We start from the raw sequence: 20,523 nt of genomic DNA, 5'->3' as shown, positions 1-20,523 counted from the left end.
GATTATGTTCCTGGTCTTTGCCTCCTCCTTTATTTTAATCCAGGCCAGGCTCAGATGAGGCTCATGGGCCCGGCTGTGCTGGGCTTGGGCCCAGCTGGAACCCACAAGAACCTTGTCTTCTGGCTGCGCCTGTTTCAGATACTCTTAAAACCCAGCCTGTGTCGGTTATGCTGCCGTCTTGTAGTCAGTTCATTAAACATAGGAGCTGCTACTCAATGTTCTTTTTGCATGAAGGACATATCCAAAAGAAGTGGCTCCAATTATTACTATCATGGAGCTTTCTTCTGGGAAAAAAGTAGATTATTTCTAAATAGTTTGTCTGCGAAGGAAGGGAAATTGGGTAGCAGGAAAGTGAGTCTGTCTAACTCTTGGAGCACAGCTCATCCTGCTCTGTGTTCCGAAGGGTGCTTGGGGATGGTGTGGGGTGCAGAAGCTGTGGATGTGCTGAGCCTGCGTGGTGCCTCTCTGGGACCCGTGCAATATGTCAGGCCAGAGCGCAGCATCCGGGTTCGTCACACTGGTTGGAGCACTGTCATGGAGCAGTGAGGGAGGGTCTTGGGGCAGCTGGGAGCTTGGAGGGCAGGCAGGGTCCAGCACCCAGCGGTCTGGTCCTGACTTCCTTCCTAAGGGGCTGGTGGAGCTAAGTCTCTACCTCAGTCTCGGGGACAGGAATGGCCCCAATGGATCCTCGAGGACTCAGCATCCTCTGGCCCCTCTCAGAACAGGAAAATGGGGCTATGAGGGCTGGTGGGCAGAGCCCACACCCTGCAGGCGGCGGTAGCCCAAGTGCTCACCTGAGCTCTGAGCACCGCCAGGTGTGTCTCAGAACCCACAGCTTTTCTGACCTTTCCACCATGTGCCAAGTTTCTCGTTTTCCTATTTCCAGGTATAGTCGAGGTCCTCCAGGTGATGCAGGAGATGGGGGTGACCCCTGACCAGGAGACCTACATCACTTACGTGTTTCCAGCCTTCGGGAGTGTGACAGCAGCCCGAGAAGCCCTGCAGGTGTGTGGGGATATGTGGGCGTCTCCTCCCTCCTGCTAAGCAGGACCACCCGCCCCCTTCTCCTGTGTCGTTCACAGAGACAGCAGCATGAGACTTTTGGGTTGGCCTGACTGTTGAATCAGAGCTGGAAGGAGAGAGCAGGGCCCGGGGGCCTTTCTGCACGTGGGTGGGGCCAGAGGCCACCTCCTGGCTGGGCACAGTGGGGAGGGTGTTTGCCATACACGTGGCCGACTGGGTTTGATCCCCAGCATATCAGACTGTCCCCTGAGCCTGCCAGGAGTGATTTCTGAGCACAGAGCCAGGAGTCGGCCCTGACTGCTGCCAGGTTGGCCTTGCAACAACAGGAAAAGCCAGAAAAGCAGAGCAGCCCTTTTCTTGGGTTAGAAAAGAGAATATTCAGCATGTCCATAGATTCATGCCCTGGCGCACTTCTTATTTGGGTCACAGCCAACTGTGCTCAGCCTTTGCTTCTGACTCCTAACAGTGCTCAGGGTCCACATGTGGTGTGGAAGGTGGAACCCCGGGCTGCTGCATGTCCACCAGGTGAAACAAACCCTTCCCTGTTTCCCTGCTCTTTCTGGCTCCGCTTTCTACTTCTCTGGTGATTTTCTCCACACATTGTTTTTTTTGAAAAGTGATCTTTATCTGCTCCCAGAAGCACTGTCTTCCTGCACATTCTCCCCACCCTGGGGTGCCTGCTGATGGTGTCCCACATGCCCTTGGGGGCTCTCTCCTCACGCTGGCCGTGCTCACAAGCTCTCAGCTCACACGTCCACGCAATCTGGACCTTTCAGGGCATTCGCAACCTCACGTATGCGCGTCTCTGAGCACTGGGCTGTGTTTGGAGCCAGTATTCCATGATCCCTGTTGGAGGTTGTGTTTTGGGGCCAAACCCGGCATCTGGGGTCAGGGACCATCCCTGGTACGGGACTAAGATTTCAAATGAGGCTGGACTGTCATCAGCATGGGTTGTTGATGTTGGAGCTGCAGTGACTGTTTGCCCTCAAGCATGTGAGACTCTGTCCTCATGCAAGTCACTTTCCCCTGATGTCCTGTCCCGTGTCTCAGCGTCTGACGACTCATCCCACAGTTGCTTTCGTGTAGGGAACCCTGATTCTTCATTCCTCACTGCTTAGCATCTGTCACGGTTCCATGCGATGGTTTAGAAAGTACTTTAGAGCCAGCGTTTGCTTAAACTCTTAAACTCTCCCTTAAACTCTTTTATTTTTATTATTTTGGCTTATGGCCATACTCAGTGGTGCTCAGAGGTTACTCCTGGTTCTGCACTCAGGAATTACTGTATTTTCCAGCGTATAAGACGACCCCCTAATTTTACAGTTAGAACATAGGTTTAGGCCTATATTTGCTGTATAAGACAGAATGTTCCTGTGCTGCAACTGTATGTACCACAGTGAGCCAATCACAACAAGCAAAGGTCCAAAGGTTATACTGCAATAAACGTCCTCTCTGACTGGCCAATCTGAGCAGGCTTTTGACAGTGTAGATTCGGGTACAGAACACTGTATAATTGTTGTGTATGTAAACATTTTATGGGATTATTATGTTACTGACCCTACCCTAGGGTGTGACCTGGCATTCTGCCCCCACCCTAGGGTAGTACCTGATTCTGCTTCCATCATTGGGTGGTACCTGATTCTGGGGGATAAAAACAAGGGACTGTGGAAGGCGAGGGGCTTTTTGACTGGAACGGATGCTGAGGCTTTGGACTTCAGTCTTGTCCACCGAATAAAGCTAATATTTCCACAAGCCTGACTGTCTGCGAGCTGTTTACCTGCCGCTTCACCTCAGAACCGCCAGCTGAACAGGGTGGCAGATGCGTGCTCTGAGCTGGAGGGGAAAGACCTCATCCTCCATCCCTCCATAAGTCAACCTCTTCAGGGCTGACTTGCAACAATAATTTGCATGCATAAAAAGCCTGCTTGGATTGGCTGAGTTAGGCGGTTTGAGCAGCCTGGCAGTGATTGGTGCAGGATAGAGTTGGAAAATTCGTTTTGTGGCAGTATTCAGACAGTTTTCATTTAGCGGCATATTGTTTCAAAAGTTGTCTTATGGGCCTGGAGAGATAGCACAGCAGCATTTGCCTGGCAAGCAGCCGATCCAGGACCAAAGGTGGTTGGTTCGAATCCCGGTGTCCCATATGGTCCCTTGTGCCTGCCAGGAGCTATTTCTGAGCAGACAGCCAGGAGTAACCCCTGAGCACCACCAGGTGTGACCCAAAAGCCAAAAAAAAAAAAATTGTCTTATACGCCGGAAAATACGGTACTCTTGGTGGTGCTCTGGCGGGGGGTGGGGGCCCTCAGATGCCGGGGATTGAACCCAGGTTGGCCGTGTGCAAGGCAGATGCCCTCCCCACTGTGCTATAACTCTAGCCCACAATACTTTTAAAACTCTTAACTGGCGGGGCCGGTGAGGTGGCGCTAGAGGTAAGGTGTCTGCCTTGCAAGCGCTAGCCAAGGAAGGACCGCGGTTCGATCCCCCCGGCGTCCCATATGGTCCCCCCAAGCCAGGGGCAATTTCTGAGTACTTAGCCAGTAGTAACCCCTGAGCATCAAACGGGTGTGCCCCGAAAACAAACAAACAAACAAACAAAAAAAATTGCCTGAAAAACTCTTAACTGGCAACAGAGCCAGGAGTTAGCCCCATGGGCTAGAGCCCCAGTAGTCCCTGGTCTTCGGGCTCTCTGGGTGAGGCCCCAAGTCGGCCAGTCCCAACCTTGGGCCAGCAGGCAGTCACCAAACGGTACAGTTGATATGACTTAGGTGGGTGCGGGGTTCAGGGTTGGTTGTGAGTGAGGATCCCTCTGTGGTCTCCAAACGGGCTTGGACTTGTGTCTACAAAGAGCCTGGAACTGGCAAGGTCCTGGCCCGGCCCAGACAGTTCATTGGTGGTGTTCCTAGCACCTTTGAGCTCTTCAGTGTCTGTGCTGTCCTGGAAAATGGCTGAGGGCTGGGGAGGTGTCCTGCGGGATACCAGGACCAGAGTGGTGGGCACCCAAGGCAGTAGGTGTGGGGGACACGAGACCTGCACACAGTCCCAGAAGTGTGTGCCCCCCCTCACCGCCAGGCCCTTTTTTCTCAGGAGAGTCGCTGCCTGTCCGACCCTGGTGTCTTCTCTCTGGCCGAGCTGCGCACTGATGCTGCCGCTGGGAAGCTGGACTCTGTCCTGTCGTTCTGTGAGTATATGGTATCCCCTGAGTGCCTGGCCCTTCCCAGGCACCCCCAAGCCTCTCGAGGACGTGTTCAACTGTTGCTTTTGGAACTGAAATCTCACTGACACTGTGTTCCTTTGAGCACTGCAGAGTCTGACACTTTGCCAAGGTGCATCAGACCAAAAATGGAAATGCTGGAGCTTGGGAAGGAGACTGGAGGTGGGGGTCCCTGGGGAGAGAAGTCGGGGTCTCTGGGAGACAGAAATTGGGGTTCCTGTAGAGAGGAGTCGGGGTCCCTCCTGCTGGCCCCGGGGAGGGGTGGGAGAAAGCAGTGCCTGGCACTAGACCAGGCCACAGGGCTGACTGGATCACACCACATGCGCCCTTAGAGCGAGTGTCTGTGACGCAGAGGGGAGGAGACGGTGTAAGACAATTCTCAATATGGTTAATTCTGATTTGAATTTACAGAAATGGGCAGAACAACCCCATATTGCTGACTTTGCCAAGGCAAAGTTATTTTATTTTATTTTTGATTTTTGGTCACACCCGGCAGCGCTCAGGGGTTACTCCTGGCTCTACGCTCAGAAATCGCTCCTGGCAGGCTCGGGGGACCCTATGGGATGCCGGGATCTGAACCACCGACCTTCTGCATGAAAGGCAAACGCCTTACCTTCGTGCTATCTCTCAGGCCCCGTTTATTTTTATTTTAGATTTTTTGGTTTTGGGACCACACCTGGTGGTGTGCAGACATTACTCCTTGCTCTGCACTCAGGAATCACTCCTGGCAGGTTTGGGGGGACCATGAATAGGCCTATGTCAGGTTTTGCCTAAACAATGTATGTCAGTTATAAACGAGCCTCCCCTGGTTCCTCTGAGTCTGTCCACACTAAGTCACACTTGTCCGTGGTCGCTGGACAGACAGACTGAATCAGGCACATGGCCTGGATCTCCACTGGGAGCAGAATTTGGGGCTTTTCCCTTGGACCTCTTCTCAGCTTGGCTCATGGGGAGCTGGTGCTTGGCCTTGTGCCAGAGCTGTGAGGAGTCACACAGGAGTCACGGGCCAGGCTCCGGCTTCTGGCCTCCTGCAGGCTGGACATGGGGTGGGGGAGGGAGAGGGATCCCAGCATGAAGCAGTCTGACCCCACAAGTCTGTTTATGAAGCAAGGGTGGAGTACAGGGGAGGGGGAGTACTACATTGCAAGTTCAGTGGCTGTGTTGGCCTCCTGGAGAGACAATCTTGCATGGCTGGTGACGGCACCAAGATGGGCGGGAAGAGCTGTTGGGATGTGTTATCGTGGGGACTTCAGGCATCGGTGTCCCTCTGTGCTTACTGCTCACCCTCCTCTCTCGCAGTGACGTCCAGCCCGCAACCCATCTCCCTCACCGCCCTGAGAGGCAGCCTAGTCCTGGGCTTCCGGAGGTAAGGGGGGCCCTGGCTCCCTTCTCACTGTCCTTTGGGAGACATAGGAGAGTTTCTGTCAGGGTGGGGCAGTGGCACCGAGGAGAGGGTGTTTGCCTTGCACACAACCAGCCAGCATCTCACATGGTCCCCTGAGCCCTGCTGGGCGGGACCCAAAAGCAAGCCAGAAACCTGTGCTGTGACCTCACTAGTTAACATTAGACGAGGTGGTTCCGTGTCTTCGCACTTGGTGCCTGTCTGGTCAGCTGAAATCGAGGTCTGCCCACCGCCTTAAAGGACCTGCTCTCAGGTCCCGCTGCTATTCCTGTCTTCTCCACTGTTTGCCCAGGGAAACTGTGGTTTATTCCCCCTGTGAGTCTGGGATGGAATCGAGTAACCAGCTAAGTCTCTCCCATGCAACTGGGAGAAGCCTTGTTTCGAAAAGCACTATTTGAAACAGCCGGTGGGTCTCGGACATACATGTGTGTGTGTGTGTGTCTGTCTGTCTGTCTTTGTGTCGGACTCCACCTGGGCCATGTAGTCTCCTGGGGACTTGATTTACTTTATTGCTCTGAGAATGCTTTGATGGTGCTTTTCTCAGAAAGGAGTCAAGACAGGGCTGGAGCGAGACTCCCGGAACTAAGGCCCTGCCAGGGTCCACCCAGATTATTCCCCACCCCACCACCACCGGCAGTGATCCCAGAGCTCTGCCTGGTATACCAGGAGAGAGTCAGACCCATAGACCCCTCATGTGCATCAAGCAGTTGAGTGTTCATTCTCTCTCTCTGTCTCTCTCTCTCACTCGCTTTCACTCTCGCTCTCTTTGCTCTCTCTCACACACACATCTCTCATGTTGATCGAGCAATTGGCTGTCCATGTTCACATGTACACATAGGCACTGACGCATGTTTCTTTCTATCCCCGGGTGACGTTGGTCCTTAGGAAGGGCTGTCCCGCATCCCAGTGCCACCTCCTGAGCCCTCTGCATCCTGGTCATTAGTGTCGCCCTGAGTCTCGATTCCACTTTCTCCCTCAAGCCAGACTACACTGCAGGGCACACAGCAGAGTCATGTGGTCCTTGGTCCTGTCGTGGTGTGAGGGGGCTGTGGTGGCTGCATCTCAGCTGCGGCTCTGCCTCCCCCGTCCTCCCTGCATCTCTCCTGGGTTCCAGCCCTGCGGAGTCGTCACCTGCTGCTGGGTTCACAGGGAGCAGGGTAGGGATTTAGCATGATGATTTAGCTTCTGAAATCTAGCTAGGTTGTTTTCAGTTCATTCTGAATATTTTCAAAGGGAAATAAATACATGCACGCACTATCCCAAAATTCAACCATAGCTGATGCTATAAACTGTTAAAATCCAGTGTTAAATTCTGTTAGAATTATTAGGATCCCTTGGGGCCGGAGAGATAGCATGGAGGTAAGGCGTTTGCCTTTCATGCAGAAGGACAGTTGTTCGAATCCCGACATCTCGTAGGGTCCCCGATGCCTGCCAGGGGCGATGATTTCTGAGCATGGAGCCAGAGGTAACCCCTGTGTGCTGCCGGGTATGACCCAAAAAAAAAAAAAAAAAAGAATTATTAGTTAGAATCCTGTGTTTTCTTTCTTTCTTTTTTTTTCTTTTTTGGTTTTGGGCCACACCTGGCGGTGCTCAGGGGTTACTCCTGGCTGTCTGCTCAGAAATAGCTCCTGGCAGGCACGGGGGACCATACGGGACACTGGGATTCGAACCAACCACCTTTAGTCCTGGATCGGCTGCTTGCAAGGCAAACACCGCTGTGCTATTTCTCCGGGCCCAGAATCCTGTGTTTTCTAACCATTAGAACTGTTAGAATCCAGTGTTTTCTTCAGCAAAACAAAAGTTTAAAGTAGGTGAAAGTGAATTAAAATTACTTTTCCTAGACAGGAAAAACTAGTTTCAGTTTTCAGAAGGAAACAACCAAAATTAAATATTAAAAACAAAATGACACTCGGGGACAGCGAGGTGGCGCTAGAGGTAAGGTGTCTGCCTTGCAAGCGCTAGTCAAGGAAAGATCGAGACCTCGGTTCGATCCCCTGGCGTACCATAGGTTCCCCCCAAACCAGGGACAATTTCTGAGCGCTTAGCCAGGAGTAACCCCTGAGCATCAAACGGTGTGGCCCGAAAAACCAAAAAAAAAGAAATATTACACTCATAATTCCCAGGAATTTGTATTTTGAAGAACAAAATCTATTATGCTCAAGATAGATTAACAGTAATTAATAATGTATGTTTGAATTGATCTTCGGCATTTTTAAAATTTCTTAGAAAAAAAGGGAGACTTGTTTTATTTAGTTTAAAAATCTGAGGACACCCAGTGTTTACTGGGTTGTCCAGTTTTGTAAATGGGTTTTCACCTAGGCCTACGACATGGCCGCGTTCTTTGGTCTTTGAGGTCATCACCTCACATGCGGGGTCTCAAGCAGCTTGGCCCTTCTCGAACCCCCTCTGCTAACCTGCAGCACTTTGCCATCTTTGCTGCCCGTGCAGGGCGAGGCTAGACCCTGATAGATGCGGTGGCTGCAGGTACCAAGGTTGGTGCAGCTCGTGTGCGAGTCTGGTGATTGTTTTTCTTTGCTTTTTGGTTTTGTATTGGTGCCACACCCAGTGGTGTACAGGGCTGACTCCTGGCTCTGCTCCGGCTCTCTCCTAGTGGACTTGGGGGCCGTGTGGGGAGCTGTGAACAGAACTTAGGTCGACAGCATGCAAGGTGAGCGCGCTCCCTGCTGCTCTGTCTCCAGCCCTTGCTTTGCCTTCTCCAGGAGAGCTGCTTCCTTCAGGGACAGGCCACTGCATTAAAGTCCCGGTCACCTGAGTCAGTCAGTGTTGGCCATTCTGGGATGGGCCCCGATTGTCTTTGGGCTCTGACCGCCCGGGACCCTCCAGGACAAGGTGCTTTCTTGGGGAATCACCCCAAAGCACCGTGGCCTGCAGTGTCATGGAGCTTCTGGTCTGGCCTTCCATGAGCTGCTGTGCTGACTTCACTGCTTAGTTTTTGACCAGGGAATGGGGCCAGGCCCAAACCTGCTAGCTGCTGCTTTTTTTTTTTTTTTTTTTTTTGCTGCTGCTTAGTTTTGCCTAAGGCCTAAATTAACTTTAAAAAAAAAAAAAGGAAGAAAACCTAGCAAACTAATTTTATTTTAATGGTTCAGAGGAAGCGAAAGGAACTTTTTTTTTTGGTTTTGTTTTTTTTTTTTTTTTTATCGGTTTTTGTTCTGGGCCACACCTGGTGGTGCTCAGGACTTCCTCCTGACTCTGAGCTCAGGAATCATTCCTGGCAGTGCTCGCAGGACCCTATGAAATGGCAGTGCGTGCAAGGCCAACACCTTCTCCACTTTGCTATCATTCCAGCCCCTCAAAACCTTTCTAAATTGCCCTATCCTGAAATTTTGACTTGATTTGGGAAACAGTCACTTGCCTATTTACGGTTTTGATCTGTCTGGGTTAGGGCGTAATTCAAGTGTATTTATGCTGAAAATGCCTTTGAAACCTCTGGACTTATTTTTGGTCCTTTGCTGCCCCCTACAGGTGCGTGGATGTAGCGCTTTGGAGCGAGGTGAGTACCTGGGGCTGAGCTCGGAGGCTCCTCTTCAGGGCTTTGGAGACTGCTCAAGCCCAGCCTTGTGGCAGCTCCCGATGGCCTCCCTGGAGCCCTGAGCGGCTCTCCTGGCTCAGCCACTAGAGCCCGTTTTCCCCTTTTTCGAAGCAATCACAGCCTAAGCAGAATAAATAACCTTTGCATTGGCTGATTTTTAATTGTGTGCACATGTGTGCCTTAGGCACCCCACATGAAAATCAGCTTTAAATCGGTGCCTTCTTAAAGAAGGCGACAGTTTTTTTATTAGAAATAATTGTGGGGCTGGAGAGATAGCACAGCAGTAAGGCATTTTTCTTGCATGCAGAAGGATGGTGGTTCAAATCCCAGCATCCCATATGGTCCCTCGAGCCTGCTGGGGCCAATTTCTGAGCGTAGAGCCAGGAGTAACCCTTGAGCGCTGCCTGGTGTGACCCAAAAACCAAAAAGAGAGAGAAAGAAAGAAAAAGAAAGAAAAAGAAAGAAAGAAAGAAAGAAAGAAAGAAAGAAAGAGAGAGAGAGAGAGAGAGGGAGGGAGGGAGGGAGGGAGGGAGGGAGGAAGGAAGGAAGGAAGGAAGGAAGGAAGGAAGGAAGGAAGGAAGGAAGGAAGGAAGGAAGGAAGGAAGGAAGAAAATAATTGTCCTTGGGCTAGATTGGAAAAAGTATGTGTTAGTGGGCCAGAGTGGTTCAATCCCCCGGCATCCCCCAAGCCAGGAGCGATTTCTGAGTGCATAGCCAGGAGTAATCCCTGAGTGTTACCAGGTGTGGCCCCCCCCACACACACACACAAAAAGAAAGTATGTGTTAGTAAAAAGGAGCTCTGAACTTAAATAAAAAATTTGCGGCCTTACCTGGTGACACTCATGTTACTCCTGGCTCTGTGCTCAGAAATCGCTCCTGGCTGGCTCGGGGGACCATATGGGATGCCAGGCATTGAACCCATTCCCGTCCTGGGTTAGCCGCAAGGCAAACACCCTACCACTGTGCTACCACTCCATCCTCTTAAATGATTGCTTTAAATTTTCATTTGGGCCATAGTAGTTGTGCAGCAGAAAGGTTGCTTGCCTTCAATGTGACTGGCCTGTGTTCTACCCTGTCACCACCTCTGCTCCCTGAATGTGGAGCCACGAGTGAGCCTGAGCAGTGTGAGGTGTGGCCCCAAAACAAAACCAAAAAATTAATCTATCTCTATCTTTAGCATTGCACGTTACTGCGGGAGTTTTGGAGAGACAAATCTAAGAAGAAATATTTAAAATACCCTTTCATTCCTTTTTTGTGGGGGACACACCTTGTTGTGCTCAGGGCTTGCTCCTGGCTTTGCCTTCAGGGATGGCTCTGGTGTAATACTGGGAACTGAACCTGGGTCAGCTGTGTGTGAGACCAGGGCCCACTGTACTGCTATTTCTGATTCCTTGCCCTCTCCTGTCCGATGGTTTTTGGGGAGACCGTGGAAGCTACAGGAGCCTGGGGCATTGGGGGTCAAGTGCACTGCCACTCGCATCACGTCCCGGCCCCTGGAAGGGATTTTTCATTTGATTTTTTGTTGAGAGCGTGGCATTATCTGAGCTGTCTGGTGGAGTGAGGGGAGCTGTGTTCATTTTTTCCAGATTCTGCTTCTAAGCGAATAGTAGCGATGGCATGCAGTTTACAACACAGACACATCTGTGTAGGTGCTACTTGAAGAGGAAACAAATTCATTCACAGTAGACTTGAGTTGTTCAGGCTTCCTGACCCACACCACTTCAGAAAACAGCTGTTTCCATTCCTGTTTTTACAATTCACATTGATACTGTATATAACCAAATTTGTATCACACATTTTTTTTTTTTTTTTTTTTTTTTTTTGTGATTTTTGGGTCACACCCGGCAGTGCTCGGGTTATTTCTGGCTCCAGGCTCAGAAATTGCTCCTGGCAGGCATAGGGGACCATATGGGGCGCCGGGATTCGAACCGATGACCTCCTGCATGAAAGGCAAACGCCTTACCTCCATGCTATCTCTCCAGCCCTGTATCACATATTTTATAGTCATTTTCATCAGAGTGGGTATAATGATTTTTTTTAGGTTAAATTTTTGCTGGGAGATTCATTGTTGGAAATATGTATTAAATGGTATTAAATGTCTTTCATTTTTGGGGAGGGGTCACACCCAGCATTGCTCAGGGGTTGCTCCTGGCTCTACGCTCAGAAGTCACTCCTGGCAGGCTTGGGGGATCATATGGGATGCCGGGATTCAAACCACCATCTTTCTGCATGCAAGGCAAACACCTTACTTCCATGCTATCTCTGGCCCCTCTTTCATGTTTTTATTGAACTGGTATAAACTAAGCAAGAACAAACAAGACATGAGAACAACCCATTAGAACTTTATAGACTCCTGGTTTTTGTTGTTGTTGTTGTTGTTGTTTGGTTTTTTGGTCACACCCAGCAGTGTTCAGGGATTATGTCTGGCTCCACGCTTAGAAATCGTTCCTGGCAGGCTCGGGGGACCACATGGGATGCCGGGATTTGAACCACAGTCCCTCTGCATGCAAGGCAAATGCCTTACCTCCATCTATCTCTCTGGCCCCAGACTCCTGGTTTTGATGTCATTAAAATGGCTCCAGAAATGAACAAAGAATGGCTAGAAATATTATTCAGCTACTTATTTAATAGGTGTTTTCAGAATATCAGTTCTAGACAGGATGCAGTTTCAGCAGGAGTAGGGGCAGTTTAAGAGGGAATAGGGCCGGGACCAGGAAGAATATTCCCAAAGCTGCTTTCTCCAACACTCTGTGTAAGGCACGTACAGGGCAGAACTGGAGGCTGAAACACGCGTCTCCAGCGTGTGCTGGCTCGCTTCTGCTGAAAAGACAAACTACTGTTGAAAGGCAAAGTCTGGTCTCCTGGGGATGGGGAAGGCCAGCTGGGCCCCCCTGGCCCATGTGCTCAGTGCTGGCTGCCCTTGTGTTTTCCAGATCACGAAGCTGCTGTACCATGACCCTCGTTACTGCCAGGAACCACAGGGACCAGCTGGTAGGGTAGCATCTCCCTGTCCTGCCTAGGGTGCGGGTGGGCAGGAGGGCAGGCAGCCTACTGTCCCCTGGGGGAAGGCTTTGTAGGACATGGATCCGACCAGTCTTTAGTGTTGGTGAGTTGCTGCATGGGCAGCGGCGACTGTGAACACAGCCAAAGGGTTCTGAGGGGCTCCCGATTCTGTCCAACTTCTGGTACCAGAGGCTTTTTCAACAGCTACTGTTTTCCTTGATATAATAAAGCCTGGGGAATATGCCTCTGTGCCTACGCTTCTCGAATGTTCGCGGTTTCTGTCCTTGTTATTAACACATGGCCCTATACGGTTCATGCTTGAATGCCTGGGAAAATTACTGTTGGTACGAAACATCTTTGTTAATCTTGGTTTTTCATTGGCTAATAGGCAGCTCTCCACAGGATTATCGTATCTGCTTATTAAAATTATTTAACTTTCTATGCTCAACATTTTAACAGCGCTTTCTTATTTTACGTAGTTCCTTAAGTATTGTGTACCCAAAAAAAAGTCGGCTCAGAGATTTCATCTCTTTATTCCCCCTCCTTGTGGTATGGACAGGAAGAGGGTATGGCCTTGGGCAGGGCCTTTTCTGTCACAGAATGGTGGAGGGGGAAAAATAGATTGAAGTAAGACTCAGTCCTGAGAAGCTGTCACTCGGCCTGAAAATAATTAATATTCCTTTCACTCCCCAGTTAGCTGTGTTCTCCCCAAGCACATAATCTCTATGCCTCAGTGATCATTGTTGCCACTTCAGAGCCTCTCATCAGGGTGACATCTCACACCAAAATGATTTCTTATAAATTAATCTTGATAACATGACAGCCGGGGTAATTTCCGCGGAACGCGCTCTCTTGTTGTTCTCCACAGAAGCTGTTGGCTACTTCCTTTATAGCTTGATTGACAGCATGAGTGACTCCGAGGTGCAGGCCGAGGAGGAGCGTTTGAGACAATACTTCCATCAGCTGAGGGAGATGGTACCGCTTCATTTTTCGCTCTATAATGCCTGTCCTGCCTGACATGTACCTATTAGGTTCGAAATTGCTGCTTTTAAGTACAACCAGACCACTTCTCAATGACATACAGGAGTTGGAGACGTAAATTATGTCTGAGATAATTTCTGTTAGACAGATTTCAGTTTGGTTGCCTAAAAACTCTTTTTTTTTTTTTTTTTAATCCCCCCTCCTCCCTCCACAGAATGTAAAAATTCCCGAGAATATCTACAGAGGCATCCGCAATGTGCTGGACGGCCACCACACTCCTGAGCTAGCCAAGGTGCGTGATGACAAGGCCCAGCCCTCGCCTGGGAAAGCAGGGTCCCTCCTAGGAAGGCGATGCTCTGGCCAGCAAATGTTTATTGGCCGGAAACCGCTAAAAACAAGACTTTTGATGGTTGGTAGAGACTCTTTGAAAGTTTATGTAGGATTTCTATTAAAATTGGGGATAGATGGATCAGTGAGGTGAGAATTTGCTTTCCACTGTTGCAGAATATTCTCTCTTCTGGTTTTCTCATTCCATTCTCCTTCAAATCCCGATTTTAGGACGTCATTGCGCTGGTTGACCGAGAGAAGATTGACTCTCGAAAAGTAAGTTGGTTTTGGTATTGAAGCTGCTTGGTGTTGCATTGGCACGTCCACCGAGAATTCTCCACTCTGAACCCAACAGCGATTCTTCTTGTTCTGTCCTCTCTACACCCCAGCCAAGTTGACCCAAGTCCGGAGTGTCCACAGGACCCCGGGAAGGTGCCTTTCGGGGCAGCATCCCCCCACACACCCTCTGTCGGTTGTCCCCGACAGACAGGCAGGATTTGTTCCATCTGGGAACAGAGCATAGTGAGAGTCATGCATTTCCGTGAGTCCGGGTCCCCTTTCGTTTCTCCAGACAGTGCAGGTTGTCTCATCTTCCGCTTTGGAGGAGACACTCGAGAAGATGAAAGCAGAAAACCAGCCCCTGGGAGAGACCCTGAGGCAGCTCATCCTGACGCTTTGTTCTGAGGAGGTAATTATGCTCGCTGGTCCCCGAATTCCAAGTGTGCTTCTTCAGGGCGCAGTTCTTGCCGGGTCCTCCTGCACAGACCAGGCAGGGCATCTGCCTTTTTCACAGTTGATCCTGCGGGCCACACCCGTAAAGAAGTCAATTAAATGAAAGGTTAACGAATTTCAGCTACACCTTGAATGGCATGTTTTCGGGTTGCTGAAGTTTGTTTACGATAATCTGCGGAGTGAAGGATGGCAACAGCTGTGATGGGTTTCGCATACATGCCAAGTGTCCTTTCAAGCCAAGGCTCCGGTCTCTCCTATCCAGATTGTCAGCAAATGATACATGCCGCGTCATTTGCAAGTCAAATATTACTAGGTTGTTAATGCAGGGATTGAAATTCCATTTTCCTGCTTGGGAGAGGAAGGAGAAAAAAAAGAGGCTCTTTCTGAGATAAAGGGTCTCTCGCCTTTCTCCCGAGGGCGCCAGCTGCACTCAGGACTCGTCCTCCTGCGTGCCTGCAGTTTGGGGTCTGCTGTTCGGCTCCATCAGTTCATAGTTGCATTCGCTTTGGTCTGATGCCTCTGCTTTCAGCGCACGGAAATGCAGCTGAGTTTAAGATTCTAATATGGTTCTCTTAAATGACATTTCTGCACATTCCTTGGTGCTGAATGAAACTGCGAGGAACTGGCAGTGATGGGAGTAAGGCTAAGTAGGGGCTGGAAACGGCCGCCAAAGTGAAAACATCCTGTTTCTCGTCAGTAGCCGCCCACTTTGCGGGACAATGACATGTCCTTCAAGGGCCCCTTACCTGTTTGCCTGCCTGTGGACGGGTAAAGAAAATGACCACGGACCAGGAGGAACTCAGTGGCATGGGTCCAGTGGATTGTACAAGGACTGGTCGTCACCCGGCCTTGCTAAGCTCTGAGCAGTGGCAGTTTCACTTTTTACCGTTTCATCTTACTTGTGCTTCTCGCCTGTCTCATTAGAATATGCAGAAAGCTCTCGAGCTGAAAGCCAAGTATGAGTCGGACATGACCGTCAGTGGCTACGCAGCTCTCATCGGTCTGTGCTGTCGGCACGATAACGCGGAGGAGGCACTGAACCTGAAGCACGAGCTGTGAGTGCCAGTGGTGCCAGGGACCCTGCCCAGCTGTCCTGCCCTGCCCTGCGCACAGTTCGGGTCGCTCTTTCTCAGGGGCTGCAGAGTGTGTTTGTGTCAGGAGAAGCTGCTTGTATGAATCCCGACTTGTTCCACAGAGGGACAGCTGAGCCCCTGAAGCCACAGCCTTGGCGCTCAGCCTGTGTCTTGTCAGGGAGCACCAGGTCACGCCCCGCTCGGGCCTGGTGCATGCTGGGCACATGTTCTGCTCTACTCTCCCCACCTCCCCTTGAGTCATCTACATGGCCTGGCTACAGTTTTTGAAGACTTGTGTTAAATATCCCTTTTCTCAAAGGCGGTAGGAACGGAACAGGCAGTTTCTCTGCTGTCCTCGAGTTCCCGTCCAGATACATCAAGCATGTCAGTGTCCTCCTGGTGTGTGAGTGTTGGTGTCCAAGCACTATGACATGGCACACGGCTCAATCCTAAGTATCACTTGTAGGTGGACTGACACTGTGTTTGTGGGTGACAGATTTCGTCCTCATTGGTGCTTTGACTCGAAAAAGTAAACCTCATCAAAAATAGATTTTTAGGGCCTGGAGAGATAGCACAGCGGTGTTTGCCTTGCAAGCAGCCGATCCAGGACCAAAGGTGGTTGGTTCGAATCCCGGTGTCCCATATGGTCCCCCGTGCCTGCCAGGAGCTATTTCTGAGCAGACAGCCAGGAGTAACCCCTGAGCACTGCTGGGTGTGGCCCAAAAACCAAAAAAAAAAAAAAAAAATAGATTTTTAGGGGCCAGAGCAATAGCACAGTGGGAGGGTGTTTGCCTTGCATACAGCAGGTCTAGGTTTGATCCCAGCATCCCATAGGACCCCCTGAGTCTGCCAGGAGTGATTTCTGAACGCAGAGCCAGGGGTAGCCCCTGAACACTGCCAGGTATGAACCACAAACCAAAACAACAACAGAAAATTCAATTTTTTTTTCCCATGAGGCCAGTCTTCAAAGCACTTCAGACCACTGCTGGGTGTGTACGGAGGAACAGGAAGAAGGTTGGGATCCCTCAGCTCTTCGGCGTCTGACAGATGTTTGGTGTCTTGATTTTAGGGACCGCTTCGATTCCTCCGTGGTCCTTGACACCAGCAAGTATGTGTCTCTCGTGAGAGTCTTGGGGAAGCATGGCAAGCTCTCAGGTAAGCTTGTGCCGATGAGCCATGTCGTGGGGTCAGCCTGGCAGGTGGTGCCAACGATCTCTCTGGCCTGCGAGGAGCGTGGCCCTGTGCACACATTTGCATGTGAGTCCCCGCAGAGCTGCACGGACGCTGTGGCCATTAGTTTTAGTGGGGTGGCCGACTTGTCACTTCTATCTCCACAGCTCAGTGCCTCTGCGTGTCTGCATCGAGGGTTTGTTAGCGCTGCTATTTAGGTTGAGTTGGAAGATCATGACTCACCGCACAATCTGCTCCTGTGCCTCGCTAATGGCTTTGCTTTGGCTCAGGAATGTTGGCAGGCTGAGCAAAAGGCCCAAGAACATGCCCTCACATCTCAGGATGTGGATCATAAACATGTCCTCACATTTAAGGATGTGGCTCATGAACATGCCTTCACATGGGCTGGAGCCATAGCACGAGGGGAGGGTGTTTGCCTTGCACGCAACTGACCTGGCTGGGTTCAATCCCCGGCATCCCCTGAGTCTACCAGGAGTGACTTCTGAGCTCAGAGACAGGAATAAGAACCACTGAGCGCTGTGGGTGTGGCCCAAAAACAGACCAAAAAAAGAGAGACTTGCCCTCATATTTCAGGGCATGAATTTTACCATAGTCAAACTCATAATAAATAACATTGGTGAAAAAGTACTTTGACAATTTTTTATTTGTAACTTCTCAAGAGAAGTCTAGCTTCTTATACAGCTGACTTACATACTCTAATTTTCTCATTGTTGAGAGAATGCTAATGAGCCTAATACAGTCAATTACACTTGATAATATGTTCTTACTATTTGCTTGTTTCTTAACTTCCCCATTTGGCTCTGTTTTGAGATTTCCTTTCCGGGTTTCCCTTCCTTTCATTCCTAGCGAAGACTTTACATTTTGCCGCGGTGAAAACCACAGGGGGAATGCTTGATTTGAGCATGAAATTTTTCCCCAGGACTCTTTCATACATAGAAAACTAAGGATTAGCCTGCCTTTCTTTAAAAAAAAGAAAAATCACATTCGCAGAGCGGTCAAAACATTTTGCCTGTGATAATTAAGAGCAACATTATAAAAATGCACTTATTCCATATCCCAAAATGTTTGTTTCTGCCTCCCTAATGCAGCCTAATGAAAGTAGCGTATTAACATGCGCTCGCCTCTTGGAAAGCTTTCATTGGCTCTGCTCGGCTAATTAGTATCGACAGAGCAAACAGGCCCTATCGGTATCAGACCATTAGTCTGGCTGTACATACAGTGTAAACACATCTTTATTATCTGGCCTCCTGACAAGCCATCTGCTGAAGAAACAATGGCGTGATTTAGCAGATGTGAGCTCGGAGCGGTAAAAGCATCCATTTAGGAGGATCTTGCCGCCGCAGGGCAGGCGGGCAGGGCCCTTCGTGCCGAGTGGGCACCCAGTCCCTGTCTGTGATTTGTCGTCACCGTTGCATGGAGATGATTTAAAAAAAAAAAAGCCACACTATTGTGGATTTATAATTGTAGTCTCGTTTAGAAATGCAAGTAGTAATTAACTTGAAATCGGCATTATACGCCGGGATTTACATTCCCGCTGGGCCCGAAATGCTGTTTTAATAGCAGTTTGTTTTCCCCACATGAAATTACCTAAGGGTCTTTTGTGTGACTTCGTTGTAGATGCTATTAACATTCTGAGGGAGATGAAAGAGAAAGATGTTCCCCTCAAAGAGGCCTCCGTGTTGTCCTTCTTCCACATCCTCAATGGCGCGGCCCTGAGAGGCGAGGCGGAAACCGTGAAGCAGTTGCTGGAGGCCATCGTGACCCTGGGGCTGACCAAGCCGACCACTTCCCTCACCTCCCCTCTGGTCACGCTCTACCTGCAGAAGTAAGTGAGGCGTCCGCTGGCATTGAGAACCAGCACGCAAGGGGCTCCAGAGTCACAGAAGTCTTGGGCTCATATCGCACCCCAGATCCACTGTGGCCGAGGGATCCTCAGCCCAAACCAGGAGTGCTGCCCACTGGATCCCTCCCTCCTTGGGCGCGTTTTGGGAGTGTTTGGAGTGTTTGGGCAGGTACTAATGCCCACAGGCGGCTAGAATCCTAGTTAGACACTCAGAGCTCAGGAGGATATTCTCATAAGATCGTCAGAAATCAGGAAGAAGACCTTCTAGTCAGGTGAGCAGAACCAGGATGAGACATTCGAGTCAGTGGTCAGAACTCGGGAGACGTTTCAGTCAGACAATCAGAAATCAGGGGAAGACATTCTAGTCAGACAGTCAACTCAGCAGGAGATATTCTGGTCAGAACTCAAGAGGAGACATTTTAGTCAGATGGTCACAGGAAGAGACATTCTGGTTCATAGTCAGAACACTGGAGGGGACATTCTAATTATGGTCAGGATTTAGGGGGAGACATTCTAGTCAAGATGATAAGAATAGGGGCTGGAGAGATAGCATGGAGGTAAGGTGTTTGCCTTGCATGCAGAAGTACTGGTTCGAATCCCGGCATCCTGTAGGGTCCCCCGAGCCTACCGGGGGCGATTTCTGAGCGTAGAGCCAGGAGGAACCCCTGAGTACTTCAGGTGTGACCCAAAAACCAAAAAAAAAGAAATAAGATGATAAGAACACAGAAGACATCCTAGTCAGTCAGATGGTCAGAACTGAGGGAGGAAGATTCTAGTCAGATGGTTAGAACAGGTAGAGACATTCCAGTCAGATGGTGAGAACTGAAGGGGAGACATTCTATTTAGATGATCAGATTGAGACATTTTAGTCAGAGGTCAGAAGTCAGGAGGAGACATTCTAGAGACAGAACTGTGAGGGAGAGATTCTAGTTAGATGGTCAGAACTTGGGGTTACATTCTAGTCAGAACCCAGCCTCGGGCCTGGAGAGAGAGCACAGCGGCGTTTGCCTTGCAAGCAGCCAATCCAGGACCAAAGGTGGTTGGTTCAAATCCCGGTGTCCCATATGGTCCCCCGTACCTGCCAGGAGCTATTTCTGAGCAGACAGCCAGGAGTAACCCAAAAAAAAGAACCCAGCCTCTCCTCCTTGGACAGTCTTTGCTGTTTTCCTTTTATTTATTTATTTGCTTGCTTGCTTGTTTGTTTATTTATTTTGATTCTGGGGCCACACCTAGCGGCGCTTAGGTTACTTACTCCTGGCTCTGCACTCAGAAATCGCTCCTGGCAGGCTTGGGGGGACCATATGGGATGCAAGGAATCAAACCCAGGTCTGTCCCGGGTTGTTGTGTGCAAGGTAAACGCAGTACCGCTGTGCTATCGCTCTGGCCCCTGCTGATTTCCTTTTAAACAGACCTCCTTGTATTTTATTTCTGTCATCTCTCCTATGGTTCAGTGCAGATTTTAATCTGTTTAGCGATTAGCATTTTCTGATTTACTGTCAGTACCAGAAGTAAAAAATGGAGCAGAATAATTTTCCTCGTCTTCACATTGTTTTTCTGTGTTTATTAGTGGAGAAATTAATTGATTATAATGACTGATGTGGTGTTGCATTTAAAGTGCGGACTTAAAAACAGCTCTTTAGATTGTCAAGAAGCTGGGAGCTGTGCAGATGTGCTTTCGGAAGCAGCTCCTGCCCTCCCTGGCTGACGGCAGGGTCTTCACTGCCACCGTCTCGGCACTCCAGCCCTCTAGAAACACGGGCGTCAAACAATTACTTTGTTCCTGAGTTCTGATGCTTCACCGCCAACTTTTCAGAGAAATCCTATAATTAGTAGCTTCTTGCTAGGAAATTCTGATTGTTTCAAAGACTCGTCTCTGCAAATTGCATGAGGAACTCCGCTTGGAGGTTTGAAAGAAATGGGCCCCATGCCCAGAATCAGGCCCAACTGTACTCCTCCTGTGCAAAGACAGAATCACCAAGTAGGAAAATGAGGCAGGGGAGAAAGAGACTGCAGGAGAAGATGTGATGGGGCCCCTGACCCACGCAGCCGGGGGCTCACGGGCGGCTGGCTCCCTCACTCCCTAGGGACGCTCAGTCTGAGAGAAGTGCACCCTTCGATGTTCACCTGTGTAGGCTTGTGGGGGCGGGGGTGTTCTTTTTTTCCCCTCCTATCCTCGCTTTACAGAGT

General features: G+C 50.0%; 1 protein-coding gene across 1 annotated transcript in view; it reads left to right on the top strand.

Annotated features, from left to right (window-relative positions):
* LRPPRC (leucine rich pentatricopeptide repeat containing) overlaps positions 1–20,523 on the top strand; it is a 57,300-nt gene that overhangs the window by 10,530 nt on the left and 26,247 nt on the right. The window contains 12 exon segments of the mRNA XM_049784712.1: positions 887–1,005; positions 4,105–4,198; positions 5,531–5,597; positions 9,120–9,147; positions 12,120–12,177; positions 13,058–13,164; positions 13,385–13,462; positions 13,729–13,773; positions 14,069–14,185; positions 15,154–15,284; positions 16,372–16,457; positions 18,111–18,318. Coding sequence (XP_049640669.1) covers positions 887–1,005; positions 4,105–4,198; positions 5,531–5,597; positions 9,120–9,147; positions 12,120–12,177; positions 13,058–13,164; positions 13,385–13,462; positions 13,729–13,773; positions 14,069–14,185; positions 15,154–15,284; positions 16,372–16,457; positions 18,111–18,318 — 1,138 coding nt within the window.

This window comes from Suncus etruscus, chromosome 12 (assembly GCF_024139225.1).
Source record: "Suncus etruscus isolate mSunEtr1 chromosome 12, mSunEtr1.pri.cur, whole genome shotgun sequence".
In the NCBI taxonomy this organism is placed as follows: domain Eukaryota; kingdom Metazoa; phylum Chordata; class Mammalia; order Eulipotyphla; family Soricidae; genus Suncus; species Suncus etruscus.
The sequence above is the reverse complement of the archived record's forward strand: the minus strand, read 5'-3'. Positions and strand labels throughout refer to the sequence as shown.